General features: G+C 40.2%; 1 protein-coding gene across 7 annotated transcripts in view; it reads right to left on the bottom strand.

Annotated features, from left to right (window-relative positions):
• The window catches only part of NEK10 (NIMA related kinase 10), a 242,807-nt gene that overhangs the window by 22,685 nt on the left and 200,570 nt on the right, over positions 1-19,552 (bottom strand). For all 7 annotated transcript variants that reach the window (XR_004819457.1, XR_004819456.1, XM_035723283.1 and 4 more), the window contains 2 exons: positions 18,497-18,597; positions 9,241-9,351 (listed from right to left, as the gene is read on the bottom strand). Coding sequence is in view for 5 of the 7 variants with exons in the window: in XM_035723283.1 (XP_035579176.1) it covers positions 9,241-9,351; positions 18,497-18,597 (212 nt within the window). In the remaining 2 variants the exon portion in view is untranslated. The remainder of the gene's footprint in view (positions 1-9,240; positions 9,352-18,496; positions 18,598-19,552) is intronic.

Raw genomic sequence — 19,552 nt, 5'->3', positions numbered from 1 at the left:
AGAATAGATAGATTGTGGTGTGCTTATCCAATGGGATTCTGCAAAGCACAAAAAACAGCAACATGAATGAATGAATGAATGTTGAGCAAAAGAAGCCAAAAACACCAAAGAAGATGCAACATATAACTTCACATATAGGCACTTTCACAAGCAGACAAAACTAACCAACGGCGATGAAGATTAAGATAATGATTATGTTGTGGCAGGGGGTGGGATTTGACTAGGAAAAGGCAGGCAGGAGCCTTCTTCAGTACTGGAAATGTTCTACCTAGTGATGTGGGTGGTGGTCACCCAGGGGAATATGTACATAGAGGTCCACGGAGCTGTACAGGTACCTCACCGGATGCATTCTGCATTTTATATCTCAATAAGAACATTTTCTATAAGCAGTTGATCATTATTCCATCTGTGTACTTTGGACACTACTAATACAAATTATTTCTGTGTTTTCCAGTCTCCATGTTGCCAACGAATACTACACTCTAGGAAAAAACTATGGTTCCATCCTTTTTTATTCTTGAAAATTTATTTTCCTTACTTCAATGACAACTGATAAAACTAATAACCCATCTGTAAAATGACAAGATCGTAAGATTGCAACACATTGCAGTGCAGGAGGATCTGATAGTCACACGCCTTAATAACATTCTTATTAGTGCTATTAGGATGCCACAGAGGTAGGCCTAAGCACTCTGTATTTCTCACAGCCAAGCTAGTAGGTTGCTCCAACTAAGTTTCTTACTGTGTCTTGTAATGCTGAAAATGATTTCCTGGTATTGCCTTCCAAATGACTTCAGATGGGATTGTTTTTCATGTGGTTGAGCATAGGAGTAATTTGGCTGCCTGAAATGCTCATCCTAATTATAGAAAGCTTAGTTAAGTCAACTTAATTATTAAATAAACACCTTGGAATCCTAACTCGTTCACAGTCAGGAAGGTGTTTAAAGCTGCACAGTGAAGTGTGTGAATTGTGAGGTAGAGAGGTCAAGATAGTCATTTTACGAAGACAAGGACAAGTCCTCATTGAGTCACACCTTGAAGAGAAGAGTGGTTGAGGATGCCAGTGCCTCTTACATTACAGTCTCCTTCAGCTTAAGAACTGCAAATCCTCAGAGGGATGGGCACATGGATGAAGGCAAGGACTAAAATTCATTGGTCTTGTGTTTGAATCCCAGATACATTTATTTTTATTCCAGAAACTTCTCAGAACTTCTTCTCGCAGTTCCGTTTTTTGACATACATATTCTTTCAGCACATCTTTTTTGCCCCTTACCCTGTGTCATGCTCCAAACAGGTTTTACGAAACAGATGAAAACTACTGAATCACATATACCAATGATCTATCCAGCTTATCAGCAGCATGCTGGGCACCAGGGAGGACACGGCAAAGATGTGGCTTGCTATTTGCCTGGGAAAATAGGCTAATGTGCATGAACAAGAGGGAGAATAAACAATGAAGTGTAAAATGAGGTGGGGAGTTCTAAGCTTCCAAAAATAAGTATGCTTCATGAAGACTAGCATGATTTTCAGAAGCTCTGTAGCAGAAACACTGGAGCTGAGCCTTGAAGGGTGGATTTGGGTGGATGCAAGGAAGTGAAAGAGACATTCCAGGTGAGTGGAACTTGGGGGCAAAGCCCAGGCACTGCCTACCAGTAGCAAGGTGATGAAAGGGATATGATATAAGTCCATGTTATAGAGGTGTGGGGATCTAGATTGAGAGGAAGGCAAATGCTGTTCATTAATTCAGCTGGGATTTTTTATCAACTCTTTGTGTGCCATGCACAGATCTAAACAATGAAAACAACCAATGGTGGCCAAAAATTGTACTCTTGGAGCTTACTGCCTAATTAAGGAGGAATATAGCTGTGAAATATCAACCTGAATATATGTGAAATTGCAACTGTGCTGAATGCATTGAAGGACAGGCCTGTGGTTCTAGGAGGTAACGGGCAGGTTTAACTTAGACAGTAACGGCTTTCCTGAAAAAATGACACAATGCTGAGAGCTGAAAGAATGATCAAGGATGGAGAGGGAAGATCTTGAAAGGCAGGAACACGACATTTGCAAAGACTCAGGAGGAGGCTGCATGGTGGACCGACGGTACCTGTGGCTAGTATGAGACCACAAAGAACAAGAGAGGTATGAGAGGTGGACCGGGCTTGGACCGAAAGGGACCGGGAATACCGTGGGGACGATATGGCAGTTTATACTTCGAGCCCCTGAACAGCTTTCTGTGTGTCTGTGTGGGTGCGTGTGTGACGCGGTCAGATTCCCATTTTGAAAGATCACTCAGACAACAGTCTGCATGGGGCTGGGGATGTCAGGGTAGATGCAGACCAGAGGAGGCTCCTGTGAATAATGCGGGCCTAGAAAGCTGAATGCCAGGGTTTAAACTGTAAGGCAGGAAACTGGAGTCTTCTAAGGTTTTTTTGGTATGCTAAAAAAAAAAAAAAAAAAAAAAGCCTGTGTTTAGAAACTTGGTCCAGCAAGATGGATTGGAGAATTGGAGAACAGGGAGGTCAGCAAAGCAGCTATGATACCAACGTCAGAGAGAAGTGCTAAGACCTTGGGCTAGGTGGCAGCCAAGAGGAAGATCGAGTACACTCCCCTAATAACACCAGGAGCTCCTACAGCCACGTATTGAGTACTTAAACATTCTAGACACATTGGATGTTCTGTTTGGTTCCTATAACTACCTCTAAGGTGAGCATTATTTCAGGTTTACAGATGGGGACACTGAAAAGGGATTTGCTCCAGGATCATAGCTAGTAAGTGGCAGAACCAGAGCTGTAACCCAGGGCTGTAACATCAAAGGGCAAGCAAAACCACCTACATGAAAAAGATGCGCAGGTGTTAATGACTTATGGGACAAAAGAAGTAACATGGAGCAGCGGAACATGACTGCAAGGTTTAAAGACTGAGCAGACGGAAAACGTGCCTGCCGTGATAGGGATGCAGACGTAGGAAGGAAGAAGAAGGTGGTGAGTCCAACTCTGGACACACCAAATAGGCAGGAAAAGGCTCAGCCCGTAGGGGGAATATGGATGCTACCACAGAATGGTTCAGAGCAGCAATCCTTGTGGTGGGCCAGTGCCTTGTGGGCCCTCTACTGCCTCGCAAACATTCAGCTTAAAGGGGTACTCCCATCTTTGGCATATATGTTCTCTTTGGAAGGATGCTTAAGACCCTCCTTCTGAACTGACATCAAAGGGCTCCCCTGCTCTGAATAAACATCTACAGTTCTAAAGAGCAAATGACCGTACACACTTTTGAACTAAAGCCAAGCAAATATTAAAGAGAACAGGCTGCATCACTGTTACTACCCCTCTGCCCCAAAACTCACTGATTTTGAGCAAGTATGGAGCAATTTTAGCACTTCATCGTCCAACTGAGAATCTAGTACTTTTTAGGCCAAACCTAAGTGAGAAACAAAAACTGTAATCTTCATTAAATTCCCCAAACTGTATCTTCTCTTCCATGTCATAAAATAAGGCTATCTTTGCTGCAGAACAACTACACCAATTGTTTGCAATCTAATCAGTTGAGGTAGAAAAGAAATGAAATAGCGTTAATGAAATTAGGTGCCAGAAGTGAGAAAATTTTTAACGTACCACATCACACGTCACTCACCAGTCCTCTGATCTTTTTTTCCTTTAGATTTTCCTGTCCTGTTCGACTGAGTTCTAACACGTTAAGACATAATATATTGTGTTATTTTTCATCTTTTCTAACCTCGAGCTCCTTTCTTTTTTATTAGGTTTTTATAGGCCACTTTGTTAACAGACATGTCCAGTATTTATACTCACTTTTCTCTGATTCATAAGCATCCACACACGTATGCACGGGCACCTTCACAGGGATGGTCCATCATCCATGTCCGTGTGATGCACATCGCATCCCCACTTTCACCCCTACTTCCCCTGGAAGCAGCCTTGCTGCCGCGCCGTTTACATTTCTACCAAAGACCATCTTTCTAACAAAGAATTCTAAAACTCAACATTGCCTGGCAAACCACTGTTCTATGCTATTTGCAACCATGAGCTCATCCTCCCAGGACCTCCATTCAGACACTGAAGGTGGTATTCAGGGAGAAGATGAATAGTAATGGCCTGACCCCACTGGGCAGGAGAGCCCTGCTCTAGGAGGTTCTCCACTCGGTCCAAACAGGTTGTTGCTGGGCACTGCTGATTTATGATGCCTCCATGGGACCCTGACAAGGGCTAGGCAAATATAAGGTGTAGTTATTATGTGCATCAAAAGACATTAATGAAAGCATGAGGAGAGGCGCAATCTGCTAACTGGAAAAGAGCCTGAAACCTGGAGTTAGGAATTAAAGAGACTGCCAGCTCCTGAATAAAGGTAAGCTTGACCTTGCCGAGCTGAGTTAAAGTATAGAGATTAGGAACCAAAGAGAAGTGCTCGCCTTTCCTTGTAATTTCTTTATTTAAGAACAAGTTTCATTTCTCCTACAGAATTCCCCAGTCTGGATTGCCTGCTTATCCCCATGGTGGCATTGCACATGTTCTCTACTCCCATGTATCTGCTACAGGTGCATAGCTAGAGGTAGAGCAGGGGTTGGTAAACTTCTTCAGTAAAGGGTCAGATAGGAAATACTGACAGATTTACAGGCCGTGTCATCTCTGTCACGGCCACTCAAATGTGCCTAGAAGGTGAATGCGACCATAGGCAATACTGCGAGTGAAGGCAAGCAGTCATGTTCCAGTAACTTTATTTCCAAAAACCACAGTCTGCCCACTTCCAATATAGAGGCTTCCTCAGATGCAGATCCAAGCCTTTAGCAAATATACTTCATAGATGGTATTGCACGTCGATCAGGAGGCATATAACGCCTGGCTGCCCCTCTTTTTGTGACATGAGCAAGCCACTGGGGATGATGTCCATCACCACTCACTGGTGAGTGACGTGTGATGTGGTACGTTATTAGATCCGTTATTAGAGGCTGCAGAATGGTGACGATTTTTATTCCTCTGGTTCTTATTAGCTGAAGGACTACTTTAACGAGAAACTTCCCCTCATCAATTTAGTTACCCTGGGATAGAATTCATAAGGCAACGGCAGAATAAATGTTTGATTCTTTCCTTTTATAAATAATTTTCAAAATGAGTTGGTTACTTAGCATCCTCCAAAGGAAACCAATGAGAGATTTTTCTTTTTCTGTCATGAACTCTTAGATGTAAACTTTAGTTAATGCTTTCAATCCATTGCAGTTATTATTCTTATTGATGCTCTAATTATTCAATAGATAGCCAGTGGGAGCCTCTTTAAGTTGGTTCCTGAGGTCCTTTTGACACATCCTCAGCTATCCTTGATAGCATCCTCACTACACGACCTACTATGTCAAGACATTCCACCTAATCTTTTAGTCCCTGCTCTACAGTGGCAATCAGCTGCATCCCCGAGGCTCCACGGGTGCTAAGGGAGCTCACTGCTGCTGGCTTAGTTTCTAGACAACTTAGTGAAAATATTAGGAAATCCGTGTATTTTTTAAAAAGATTTATCATGAATTCATACTCATTCATATTGGGATTTCCAATTCTAATTTGAATTAATATATTCCATCTTGTTTGTTTCTCCTTTCTCCCATGCCGAAAATCCTAGTTTCCCAAAACACTATATAATTACTCACATGTTTTATTCCCCTTGCAATTTTTAGCCAAGGTTGAGCAGATTGGACGGAAGATCAGCTTAGGTAAGTCATAAATAAAGAGCTTAGTTTCTTAGGAAATGGCTTTTCTATTATTTCACTCTTCTATATATCCTGCTGGGTCTCAGGCCATTCATCAGAAGGCACAATCATCCCATAATGATTCCTCAAACTGGAGACATGGAGTCCCTGGATTTCAGGACAAATTTCAGAGGGGAAGGTGGAAATCAAATGCATTTTATGAACTATCACTGCTTGCTTCTTCCACGGCCCTGGGGTGGGTGACTGTGTTAGTCAAAAGCTAATAGGCCACTCCACTGAGATTATACAGGGGATGAAAAATTCATTTCTGAACAAAAATTGTCACGAACAAAAGATTAGACCAGAAAGGGAGGAAAAACAGAGGCCACAGACTCTTCTCATTTGTGTTTAGATGAGGGCAGGAGGGCTTCTTTTCATATCCATATAAAAATATATAAATATAATATATGCCAATATATGTCATATAATATGTTATACACATCAGTAAAGAATAGAACCAATATAGACTATATTATACAGAATATATTTATCAACATAGAATATATTCTATAGTCAACAATCATACATTGAGCTCTATCATGTGCCAGGCACTGTGCAAGACTGCAGGTAATCAAAGATGAATATAACACACTCACTGCCTTTGGGGGAAACAGAAATGAAAGCTAGATAAAAAGCTATTTAAAACACAACAATGTGAGTGAAAAAGTGCCTGAAGCACAGAGAAAGGGGAGATTGATTCTGAACAGGGAAAATCGAGGGAGATTTTTATGGAGAAGCTGACCTCTCGGTTCAGTGGTGGAGAATAGGAAACATGTTAATATTCCAGGCAGAAGATCTGTTTCACGTGCAGGAGGGGAGGCCTGTGCCTCCCTCATGTGCCTGTAAACACCATGATGGTATGAACCACCACAGGCTTGTAATTATCAGAGAAGGGGAACATAGCATTCCTCACAGGAGAATTTAATCTGCCTCCAGACAACACTGAAAAGAAGGCCAAGTCTATGCCCCCTTGAGTTCCCTCACCCAGGCTCCCCTGAACGCCCTCTACCACCCCATTAATCCCTTTTCACTCCCCAGACCAAGGACAGAAGGTAGGTGCCCTGAGAGATGCCGCCACTGTACAGGGGAAGGCCGACAAGGCAGGTGGGGCCATTCTAACAAAAGAGAATCTTTTTTCTATCAGGAGAGACAAGAAACACAGCAAGGAAGGGATGCAAACCAGTAAACCTCAGTAAGAAAAGAGCAAGTGATCTGCTTTAAGGACGTGCACGGGTGGAAAATCACAGCCTCAGGGGAAGAGTTGGAGGCCCCTCCATGCATCATACAGCTTGCTGCGGGCACTTTCATCTCTTAAAGCTGGAGTTTCTGTCAAAATAAATTTGTGTACAAACTGGATTATCCTGCATATCATTTTAATAAGAATATTAAAACCCAGCAATATGTAATATTTTCATGGGAGATTTGAGCCTCTGTCTTCCTAAAATATATTTATTGGTACTCATGGTACAATATGTAAATATCATAAAACAAATATCCACAGTCTCATCCACTTGTTTTGAGCTCCTTGAGTTTATTTCTTGACCTGATTTGCCAATACAACCTGTGAAAGAAATTGTGCTCTTTCAATTCTGATGATGTAGGGTTTCTGTTTTGTTTACCTGCTGCTGTCTCTCTTTTCCCATCTCCTGTTTGTGTAGGTGCAGACATCACGGAGGTAAGGCAACAGAGCAAACACACTGTTTGCATTTCTTGTCAAAGAGCCCATCATACTGCCTGAATAAGGAGTACATTTATGCTTAAGACTAGATCCATGAAAAGGAGAAAGAAACTTTAAAGAAAAAGTTCATTGGCCACATGACTGTTTCAAAGTTTAAGTGGATGATAAAATAGACAGATGATAGATAGATAGATAGATAGATAGATAGATAGATAGATAGATAGATCATAGATAAAAATAGGAGTAGGCCCAAACTGCTTGGGCCTCAGGTCTTTCCGGGACAGGAGAAGGGGAGCTTGTGACCACCTCCAAGGGCTTATGGAAATGGCTGCCGGCCAGGACAAAGGGATTTCCTGTCATCAAGTGGTGCTAATTAGAGATAAATAATTTTCCTTCTGTCTGGTTGATTTAACTTCTTTGTGATTTAGTTTTTGTGTGTGTGAATAGAAATATTTACTAACACCCAAGGTCTAGGAGATTATAGAATGTCGACGATGGAAAGAAGCTTAGAAATACATTGGCCCTTAAACAACATGGTTTTGAACTGCATGGGTCCACTTATATGTGGATTTCTTACAGTACAGTACTATGAATGTATTTTCTCCTCATGATTTCCTCAGTATTTTCTTATTTCTAGCTCACTTTATTGTAAAGAATACAGTATGTAATATATAACATACAAAATGTGTGTCAATCCCCTAGTTAGGCTATTGGCAAGCCTTCTGGACAATAGTAAGCAGCTAGTAGTTAAGGTTTTGGGGAGTCAAAAGTTATACAAAGATTTTCAGGGCACCTGGTCGGCTCAGTCCGTTAAGTGTCTGACTCTTGGTTGTGGCTCAGGTCATGATCTCATGGGTCTTGGGATCAAGCCCCGCGGCTGGCTCCACCCTCAGTGGGGGATCTGCTTGAGATCCTCTCTCTCCCTCTGCTCCTCCCTCAACTTGCGTGTGCTAATGCTTTCTCTCTCTCTAAAATGAATAAATAAATCTTTAAAAAAAAGATTTTCAGCTGTGTGGGAGCAGGGGATCAGTGCCCAATCCCCATGTTGTTCAACGGTCAAAGTGGTTCATTCCACCCTCGTAGGTGATCAAAATCACAGCTTCAGATGGTTAAACGACTTGTTCAGAGTGGCACAGCTCAATTTAGAGGCTTGTTGGAGAACATTTTAATAAAATACTGGAGTAGAATTCTCTTTAAAAAGGCTAAAATATATTTTTAATTAAAGATACTTAATAACATTTATTCTTAGGAAAACATGCAATCATACCAAAAGAACTTTTTATTAATCCTCTGAGGTGATGGCCACAGAAATAAATGACATGCTCAATTTCGTATCATATGCGGTGCTATGGTCTGAATGTTTGCATCCCCATAAATTCCTATGCTGAAACCTACCCCCCCATGTGATGGTATTGGGAGGCAGAGTCATTGCAAGGTAATTAGGCCATAAGGACAGAGCTCTCATGAAAGTGCTCTTACAAAAAGAGGCCCCAGACAGTTTCCTTGCCTCCTTTGCCATGTGACCACAGAAGTCACAAGTCCATAACTGGGAAGAGGGCTTGTACCAAACCTGACCATGCTGGCGCCTTGATATTGGACTTCCAGCTTCCAGAAATGTGAGCAATCTCTGCCATTTATAAACACCCCAGTTTATGGTGTCTTTTTTATAGCAGCTTGAAAGGACTAAAACAAACTAGGATAACATCCTTTAATAGAGGATAGAGCTTAAAGTACAAAGCAGAGAAGGTGTAAAATGTAACTCTTCTGATGTGTTTTTGTTAGCCAAAGAAGAATTCCTAGATGTCAAATACTGTACCTTTTTAATTTCAGATTTCAAATTGCAAGGGTTACTCTGCTGGCTGAAGAGGGATTTCTTGAATCTCTCTATAACCCTTCTTTTCAAATTGTGGTGCAAAGCTGGAGGAAGCTGCATAAAATGAGAAAACAATTATTATAAGCAAATTGTTATCACTGCACAGATGACTCCCAGGAAGCATTTACTGAGGGTAGGTGTAACAATATAATTCAACAGGACTAAATAAAAATATAAATTTTACTCCAAATAGCATGACAAGGTGTGATAATTTTTCATTCCACAATCCAGAAGAAATATATTACTCTTCTCTCTCTCAAAAGGCTGCTTACATTTATCCTATTGTTCTTTCATTTTATTGGTATTATTTTTCATATAACAACTAAATTGCACATATAAATTGAATTTGGTAAAGAAGAGACTTCACAAGGAAGGATGTATTCTATCAGATGTTTAGGTGTTTATGTAATGCCCAGAATTTTGCTAAACACCCTAAGCAAGGCCCTTGTCTTGAAGGATCTGATACTTTAGAACAGGAAGTACATATCTGCATTACTACCTAGTCAGATGTCTGTCTGCAAATGCTCTTGAATATTCAGATGGTAGGGACCAATTTTGTAAAGAAGAAAAGAATGAAGGAGTATACACTGGGGCTGGGCCAGGATGAGTCGGATTTAATAACTTACTAGAAAGTCACTTTAAAATCTTAGAAAATATGGTGATTGGATGAAACCGGGGATTTAAAAAAATTGATTTTGTAGTGCTTTGCAGTTGAATGTATACAAGGACACCAAAGATCCTGAAAACCACACAGGGATGAAGTAAAGTTTGGGAGAAGAAGAAGAGAGCAATGAAATAGCGCCAGAATGGTAAGGGGCCTCAGAGTGCAAATAACATCTTGTTTGTTTAAAATATGAAGAGGACCTGGAAGGAGATGAAAAAGAATCAGTAAAAACAAAGATGGCTAAATGGGAAGGAAAACGTGGTAGGAGGCGCTGTCAAGATTAAAAGCAAAACCAAACAAATCAAACAAACGAATAAAAAAAACAAGAATATAATTCAAAGTTCACATCAAAAGAAATAGCAATGTGGTAGTGACAATTATTGACCCACCCAACTCCATTTTTCTATGCTCTCTTATAGTTTAGGTTTGGTGCCATATGACTACTTTGGGCCAATGAAAATGATAGATGTCACTCCAAGGACGAAGTGATCCAAAGCCAGTATGCTTCCTCCATCCCTGTCTACCCTGGGCAAGGAGCCTGGATTCCACCCACTCCAGATGGTACAGCCACAAGATGGAGGAGGGCCACCTGACCTGTCTAACTTTAGCTAAGCAAGACACGAACCTCTATTGTATCAAGCAAAGAGATTTCAGGACGTATCTGTTAGTATGATATAATTTACCATATCCTGGCTAATACAAGAAATGTCCATTCATTCAAGTTTCATGAAGCAGGGGAATGTATAAAATAGGTACTAGAGACATGAATAGGGTCAATGGGGGCTCACAACTGCTGATTTTATAGCCAAAGGAAAACTATTCATCAGTCTAAACACAATAGAATATAGGGTCCATTAATAAGCACTTAATGCTATAAACAGAAAAACAACATAATTGAAATATGTTTTAACAATGCATCTATAATCCTACTCAGTCCTTTGACTTTGAGTCAAAGCAGGCTTAATTGCAGAGGAACCAAGACTCTACTGGAGGGTCTGAAGCCCTTTAGTATACTCTGAAAGGTTCTGTAAGTTGACAGCCCTGAATCTCTACTGAGCTCTTTTTCTGTCAATACTATAGCATTCTTGTACCTTGCTCCAGATGTAATCACTCTCCCTATCCCCAGCAAATAGTCATAATTATTGCTGTCCTTTTATATGGAATGAAAAGGGAAATAAAGAAATGTGGAGAGAGAGAGAGGGAGAGAAACAGAGGGAGACAGAGAGAGATTTCTTGGCATTAATGAGCAAATAGTCGGAAGACAGATGAGAAGGAAAATGAGTATACATGATATATGTGTGCATGAGAGATTAGCAGAAGTGGAATGAGGTTAACTTAAGAGGAGAACTAATGAAAGGAAGGGTTCATTGTCTAATGAAGGGAAGGGTTATTTGCACACTTTCCTAGCAAGGGAATTGTTTAGAGAGGAGAAGGGATGGGAGAAGCGCCTGGAGATACATTTGGGATTTGGTAATTCCCTACTGTTAAGACACTGGAAGTTGCCACTTCCCTAAATCAAACACCAGAGGGCAGTGTTGGCCCAGGACCGTCTAGTTGTTGCCTTGAATGATTCTGATTGCCAAAGAGAAAGGCAGAAGCAAGCCTTCTCTGATACACCTAACTGCACAGCAAACTTTGAAGGCGTGAAGTACCAGTGCATCCACAGGTTCCTTAAAAAGAGACTTACCCCAACACTGGCAGCTATCAGTATCAGATTACTAATTCAAATATTTTTTTAAACATCATTTAGTAGATTTATTGTCAATATCACAGTATTATTTAGTTGGTTTTTTTATTTTATTTTATTATGTTATGTTAATCACCATACATTACATCATTAGTTTTTGATGTAGTGTTCCATGATTCATTGTTTGCGTATAACACCCCGTGCTCCATGCAGAACGTGCCCTCTTTGACACCTATCACCAGGCTAACCCATCCCCCCACCCACTTCTCCTCTAGAACCCTCAGTTTGTTTCTCAGAGTCCATAGTCTCTCATGGTTCATCCCCCGCTCCAATTTCCCCCCCTTCATTTTTCCCTTCCTACTATCTTCTTCTTCTTCTTCTTTTTTTTTAACATATAATGTATTATTTGTTTCAGAGGGACAGGTCTGTGATTCATCAGTCTTACACAATTCATAGGGCTCAAATATTCTTAAAATCCTTGCTATTCATTCAACTTGATAAGCCTCTTGTTAACTTAGAATTGCTTTTATTGCTCCTGATTGCTTGAATTAATTCCCATAAAAGCTTTCTTGGATAAGTTAACAGTCAACTGAAGATTCATACAGAGGGCAGTATTAGAAAACTATTTTATCTTCTTGGAAAAACTGTCATTATAGACAGCACCCACCTTTAAAATTTTCATGGGAGAATTTAAAATTTTACACAGAATGATGACTCATGCATAGTTCAATTGCCGAAGATGTATGTTACTCTATTATATCTAAGGGCTATAATACTAAGACTAGACTATTAATACCTGTGATTTGTATGTGCCAGTTACTATGATTACTCCTTTATGTGTATTATGTCACTTTTCTCCCCACAATAAACATATAAAGCAGGTACTATTTTATAGATAAAGAAATCAGAGTTTAAAGACATTATGTAACATGCAAAGATATTTTCTGAGGTAGTGTGTCTTTTAACACAACCATTATCTTAGAGCAAACACCACCCTAGCATTACTACAGTTTAGCACTTTATAAACACCTCACATACTTTATTTCCTTTAGCACAATAGCCCCATAAGCTACCCAAACATTACCGATAAAGAAACTGATTCTAGAAAAGCCGAGTCTCTCAACACCACCCATCTAAGAGCTTATTTTTTATTTGTTTTTACTATACCAAACAAAGTCACAGCAGAAAAAAATGAAATCTGATCTCTATGTTTTATACTAGAGTTTCTTGAACTTGATTTATATATGGATACTTTCTAAAGACACACTCTCTAGTGTCTCCAAGAATGTATCAGCAGACCATCAGTAGTTGAGAGGATGCCATTTGAAGTGACTTAAATAATATCTTACTATAAAAACAGAATATTTTGATATATTACTGCTTAGATTTCCCTAAATGCTAAAAATATACTCAAAGATTATTATCAAAATAAATATATAAAATGTAAGCTTTCTTTTAGAATTTGCAAACCCCAAAAACATGAGTGCACTTAGATACATGGCTGTACCCTAAATTCTATTTAATCTGTCCCCCTTTCCATTAGGAACCAGGAGATCCAAATAAGAGAAAGTAAGGATGGTTCTAGTTTCATCTATCACCACTGCTGAAAAAAAACAGTATGTTTCACTGATGACAGTAGGTAGTATAACTTCATCTGAGGGACAGCACATTGCTGTTCCCAGCCACATTTTTTTTGTTTTGTTGGCAACAGTTGAGGTTGTTAAGATGGCAATCCAAAGGAGATCCACATAAACTCCCTGTCCGTTCTCTAGGAGACAGATGTTTAATTTTTTAGAAGTTGCTATATGCTGATTTTCAAAGCATTTCTTTAACAAAGCAATCAAATCCTAAGTACAGAATTAAATCCAGAGCTTCAGTTGGCTGCGTGGGTCTTACCTAAGCAATCACACACAAAGACTCGTACTAAAAGGTAACTTATGTACGGTGGTCACCTTAGGTGCCCAAAGATCGATTTTGTTTTCCAGCAATGGAAATGAACCAGTGATTTCATTCTCAGCTGGCTGTTTTAAGATTACAGTCTCAGTTTTGATAAAGACAGAGGTCAAACCAATGAAGACAGTATAAGGATTTTAACATCCTGCCTTTTAAAATAGTTGCTTTTAGATGATTTCCAAGATCCGTCTCCATGGAAACTGGATAGGAAAGGCCACCACCGGCCAAAAGTAAGCAGTTTCCCCTGTAAGGTTATCTGCTGTTGTCAGGAGGGACCTGGCCCAGCGATTAAGGGCAGATATCACAGCCTAAGTCTGCAAGGGAGTTTGACTTGGAAATAAACATGCAGACAAGAAGAGCTGTTCGTTTGCCTGTCTGTTTGTTGATTCAGGTTTACTTTCAGCAGTTTTCCTTTGTAATTAGCAGACACAGAAAACTGATCTAGGTCTTTAACCTATAGCAAATATGATAGTATAATGTTTAGACTTTTTTTTTATCTACTTTATTTGAAAGGCATTGACTTGGGTTAGCATTGTAATTTAAAGTTCCCCAAAGGGGAAACATTCCTTCCTATTTGCAATGTCATAAACTTTCAAGTATTCTGGAAATACATTTTATAAACCACAATGGTTACGTCTGAGCTTGTAGCAGGGAATTCTATCTTGCCAAAAAATATGAAATCATTTGTTATGCTGGCAGTGTGAGAGCATAATAATAAGATATTTATAATCATTTCATTCTTGCTTTAACATACTTTGAAATCCAATAAAGAAATGGAATACAGCCGTTAAAAAGTTTTTTATTATATAAAAATTAGCAAGACAGGCATATGGAAACTATATTTAATTTTCAGAGCCTATTTTCTCTCAGTTTAGTAGTTAAGCATTGAGGTAACCAATAAGCTACTTAAAGTTATTTCCTTAACACTAAGGTTAAGAATGTTTCCCCATATTTCTACATCAGCATTTAAATGGAAATGCATTTTTGAATATAATATGTTTACTCAATAGAGGTATAGCAGATTATGTTTTGATTTATTAACCAATTTTCCACAACCCCCTCATACTGCCGTGCACCCCTATGCCCTCTTTCATTTAATCAGTAGACAATTCTGTGGGATTGCCTAAGGGAAAGGCTGACAGCAGAAAATGGAGGAAAAAGCAATCAATTTCAGACTCTTGAGTCTCAAAAGGCTAGCCCTCAGGGTGATTGAAAAGAATGCCTGATTTGGGGGGAAATGTGATAGATAAGAGCCAGGCCTGGGAAAAGTCAAAGGGAAAGCTGTGAGAACTCAAGAGGTGGGCAGGTCCCAAAGGTGGAAGCCCCCCTCCCCAGGCTGCCCTCCTTCAGCACTCTGCATGTGATACTGGAATTTCTCCCTTGCCAAGAAGTTCAGCTCCATCAGGACAGAGCACTGGAGGGATGCTGGAGGAGGATGGGGTTTGTTTTTCTGGTTCCAGGGGTGCTCCTGCCTCGCCTCAGTCCCGCAGCACCAAGTGGTCAGCCACAGTGGGGACCCCCATGGGGTGCTCATCCCCAGGCAACTTCAGTGGGACCAAGCTTGCAGGCAGCTTCCCAGAATGTTCCATGGAGCTGCACCTACCAGTGGGCAGCCTCCTCTGGTCCCATGGAGGGCATTTCCCAGTCCAAGCCTCATGTGCTGGTTTCCAGAACATTCTACAGCAAGACACCTCACCATGGATGACTTGCCCCAATGCCCCAGAGGAAGGCTTCCCTGCAGGTTTCTCTAGGACAGCACCTCAGTGAATTTCTCTGATCTTTCCAGTGAGTTCTGGGCCTCAGGCCAGAATGTGGTTGTCCTCTTCTATTTTGCTCCTTTCTTGGGTGCTCTGCGCCAGCCTTATAAATAGCGACTTCCTTATCTGCTCTTCCTATATTCTTTAGATATTCTTTCCCCCTCCTTTTTAAATAATACCCTGTTATTATTGATAACTTTTAAACAATTCTTTATATTAAATCTTCCCTGTTGAAATTACCATGTGGTTTCTGTCTCCTAACTGGACCTTCACTGATACGGAGTGTTTCCAGGAGGTCCCAGAAGAAGGACCCATACGGATGGGATTTGGGAATTGGTTTGATGGTGCCCTTAGAAGTGAGCCCAGGGCTGAGTTTTGCCATAGGACCTAGGATGCGGGTAACCCATGGCATGCAGTGGCATCACAATTAATCACGGTGTCACCGAGATAAAGAGCCAACTGAAGCAAGTGTCCTGGAAGTTCATGTGGCTGCCACACCTGGCTGCTAGGCAGTATGAAGACTATAAGGACTGAGTTAGGGGATGCATTCTTCAAAATGCAACCTAGCACTTAGAAAAAAAATGACAAGCTTGGGTCCTTTAACTCTCGGTTCAAGTCATAGGCTAAGACCTAGAGTGATTCCATGATAGCCTTAAAAGATCCTGTTATTGCTTGCTACCACAGCCTGATACAGCTGATAATCAAATACAAATATAATTGGATGGGTTGTTAAATTACAATGTCAGTTAAATGCATACTGTGCCAAGTTTCTCATGTGAAAGTTAGGAAAAAGAATGGGATCCTAAAACTTGAAATAGGGACATTTTGCTGGATCGAGATAAAACTGACAATCTTTAAATTCAAGTCATCCAGAGCTATCATTGCCAGCAAAAGTAGCTTGTCACTCTGTGTCTGAGACATCAAGCCTTTTTTGGCTTGAAAACTCTACACCAACCTATCTGGGGCAGATGAAGAGTGATATCTTAAAAAGGAATGCTTATTCCTCATAAGGCCCCCAACAATGAGGCTCAAGTCCATTACTAGGTAACTCAATATGATTCTGGGGAACTGGTACACACTATGACCCAGGAGGAAAAAGCTTACCCATAAAAAGAATCGCAAGACTTTGCTATTATATATCAGCAGCAACCCAGAGAACACGTGTGGTAGATTCTAAGGGTTTTAGGCCAAGAAGGGTGAAATACAGCACTAGATCAGGCTGAATTCATTCAAATGGGTGCTCTTACTAGAGAGTTCAGATTTCATGTGTTAGTCGTGCAGCTGAAGGTAACTGCTTAATTGGATGGTGTACTACAACTTGAACTCAGTGGTGGCCTACGTCTAATGGGGATAAAATGCCAGAGCTTTCTTGGTATGTGGAGGAGGGAATTCAAAGGTTCAGGGAGACAGGAATGCTGGGGTAGACTTACCATGTATGATCTGCACACTCACTCCCCAGTTATGTTCAGCAAGAACACTCAGAAGTTACTCCTGTCACTAAGGCATTGAGAAATACATTAGAGAGGGGAGCACCAGCATCCTTAAAAACTTCAGTGGTTGCTTTCCTTTGTAAGCCAGGTACAATACTGGAAGTATAGGATTCCAGTGGGGATGATGTGATCCCATAGGAGTAAAAGCCAGTGACAGCACTTAACTACCGGTGACAAATTGGGAGTGTTTACCATAAAGGGTGAGAGAGATGTTCTGTTAATTAGGATGCCTTGGCCCACAGAGATCTTTGGTGGTGGTTAAATGACTAGGGTGTTCCTGGGAAGGAAATAGGTGGTCAGCTTACTACAATATCCCTTCATCTAAATAACAGAAAAGAAAATCTAGGCCTGGTAGACAAAAAACAAAAACAAAAAAAAAAACAAAAAAACTGACCTGAGTTGCTGTTGCCACAGGGGAGAGTCACAGCCTCTTGTACAGTTTCTAGACTTCAGTCAATTCAAAGACCCAAAGCCCTTGATTAGTGGGAAAGCTGGGACCCCTTTAAGAAGGGCCCAGAAACACTGCTGTAAGTGTACACCATAAATTTTCCCCCAAGCCTTGCCCAAAGAGATCTGCAGCCATTTATTAGAGTGACTGTTCACTGGGGAGAAAGAAATACGCAGGCTTCAGAGAAGACTGGACACTGGTTGTAAACTGGCACCAATTGCTAGTTTTATAATGCCACTGTGGTACACCAATTGGCATGTATCTTTTGTTTATTTGCTTGCTTTTGGGGGGAGGTTAAGTGTATTAGCTCAGTATGACTTATAGTGGGCCCAGTTGGTCCACTGGCCTGGTGGTATTTCTCTTTAGTACTTGGAAAGTATAATGGAATTGCCACAATTGGCAACTGACAGAATTGCCAGATTGGCTCTCTGGATCTTAGACTGAGGAAATGTTTATATGCTTTGCTCTTTGATATGTCTCAAGTGCATAGAACAGTAGCACTTAATCGTAGGCACCGAATAATTGTATGTCAAATGAATGAATGAAAGAACTGCAAAAGCTCCAAAATACTCGTTACTTTCTTGTCCAAATGTCTACACTTCATCTACAAAAATTTCTTTTCTTATTAACAATAAGACTTCGGTCAACTTTGGTAAATGAATATTCAAGTTGCCTATCATTAGACAGATTTCTGTATATAATTAATAGCCATTTTCTAACAGTGATTGCTTCCCTAGTAACTAAGAGTCACAGAGATTTAGAAATAGAAAGTTTTAATAATCTCAGACCTTGTGTTTTCATTTCTCTGAGATGTTCTAGTTTTAACCCAGCATCCTCAGGATTAGTGAATGGGCACTACTTTCCTTTCTTCTTGGTAGTGAAGCTGTGCAGAATCCAGCTCTGTCCCCACTTTCACTGCCACATTGAAGGGCCATTTGTGTTGAAGTTTATTTTTAGTGGGACACTGACAATGAAAGAATAGGTTAGGAATCATAGGGGAAACCTGCCATATTTGCTTTTTTTTGCCCAATGACCTTTCCAGCCCTGCTGCTAAGCCAAAATGTTCCCGAATATATGTAGTTGGAGAGGATAAAAATTAGCATTCATTCCAAGTGAAAGTTCCACAAAGTAGTTTTTCAACAATATTAGCATCAAACTTGTACTTAAGATGAAAAGGAAATAAAAAGCTAGTACACTGACCTGTGTGATGTAGATGATTTTGTGCAGCTGAATTAAGATCTGCTGAATAGGATCACTGATCTGTCGTACTTTTCTCTGGGACACAGCAATCCCTGCAGATGCTGCAGATGATAAATTCTGCAGTTAGTCAAGATACTGGTTTTCTCTTTCAAAAGTGATATTAGTGAAAAATGGTATAAAATTCTGAAGAAAAAAAAATTAAACTAAGATCCTTATCCTACCAATGAGATAATATGCAGAGACCCTGTAACACTTCAATATTTTACAATATGGGATGCAAAATTTCTTCCCTTTACTTATAAGACTCCTAAGTAAAATAGCAATGCATCTAAAAGACTCTTGGAAATTTTGCCTGCAATTACATCAGGCTGCCACCAGAAGCCAGTGGTGCTTTGGATACCATGGTCTTTGAAAAGCTGGGCTTCAGATATATGCAGTTAACAGACTATCAGGCTTTTAAATTTTAAAGTCTTTATGCCCTTAATACCATATTTTTAAAACTAATTTTATTAAAACTACTAATGCAAATGCTGAATAGGCAATCTCACAGAGCAAAAAACAAAAACAAGAACAGAAACAAACAAAAACCAAAAATCAAAAAAGTATAATTTATAATAATCAAGGGTCTGAAAGTTATTGTAACCTTTGATTATTACAAATTTTCACCTGGATTTTTCTCCAGGTCTAAATGAGACACATAACTTATCCTGAGTTCTTATCATTTAGCCACACCACTTTTCACAGTTTGAGGCTAGCCTGGTATCAAATTGCATATGAGCTGCTTTCCCAGCTTCAGATGTCATAGCCCCAAGTCATCCATTCTTAAATTTGAGGAATATAAAACTCCTTAAAGAAGTGGCCTAAACCTCTAGATTAGCCACCAGACCACCTCTGACTCCTCTCACCCTCAGATCCACACTGGAGAAAATGGAGGAGAGACTTCAAATATGTGGATATTTAGAATCCTCCCTACCTCCCCCAGTTCCTCTTGCTCTTGCTCTTGCCCTTCCTCCGTGTGACCTATAGCATGATTTCTGCAAAAAGAAAAGCTCCAAA

The sequence above is a fragment of the Zalophus californianus genome, chromosome 1 (genome assembly GCF_009762305.2).
Source record: "Zalophus californianus isolate mZalCal1 chromosome 1, mZalCal1.pri.v2, whole genome shotgun sequence".
Classification (NCBI taxonomy): Eukaryota; Metazoa; Chordata; class Mammalia; order Carnivora; family Otariidae; genus Zalophus; species Zalophus californianus.
The sequence above is the reverse complement of the archived record's forward strand: the minus strand, read 5'-3'. Positions and strand labels throughout refer to the sequence as shown.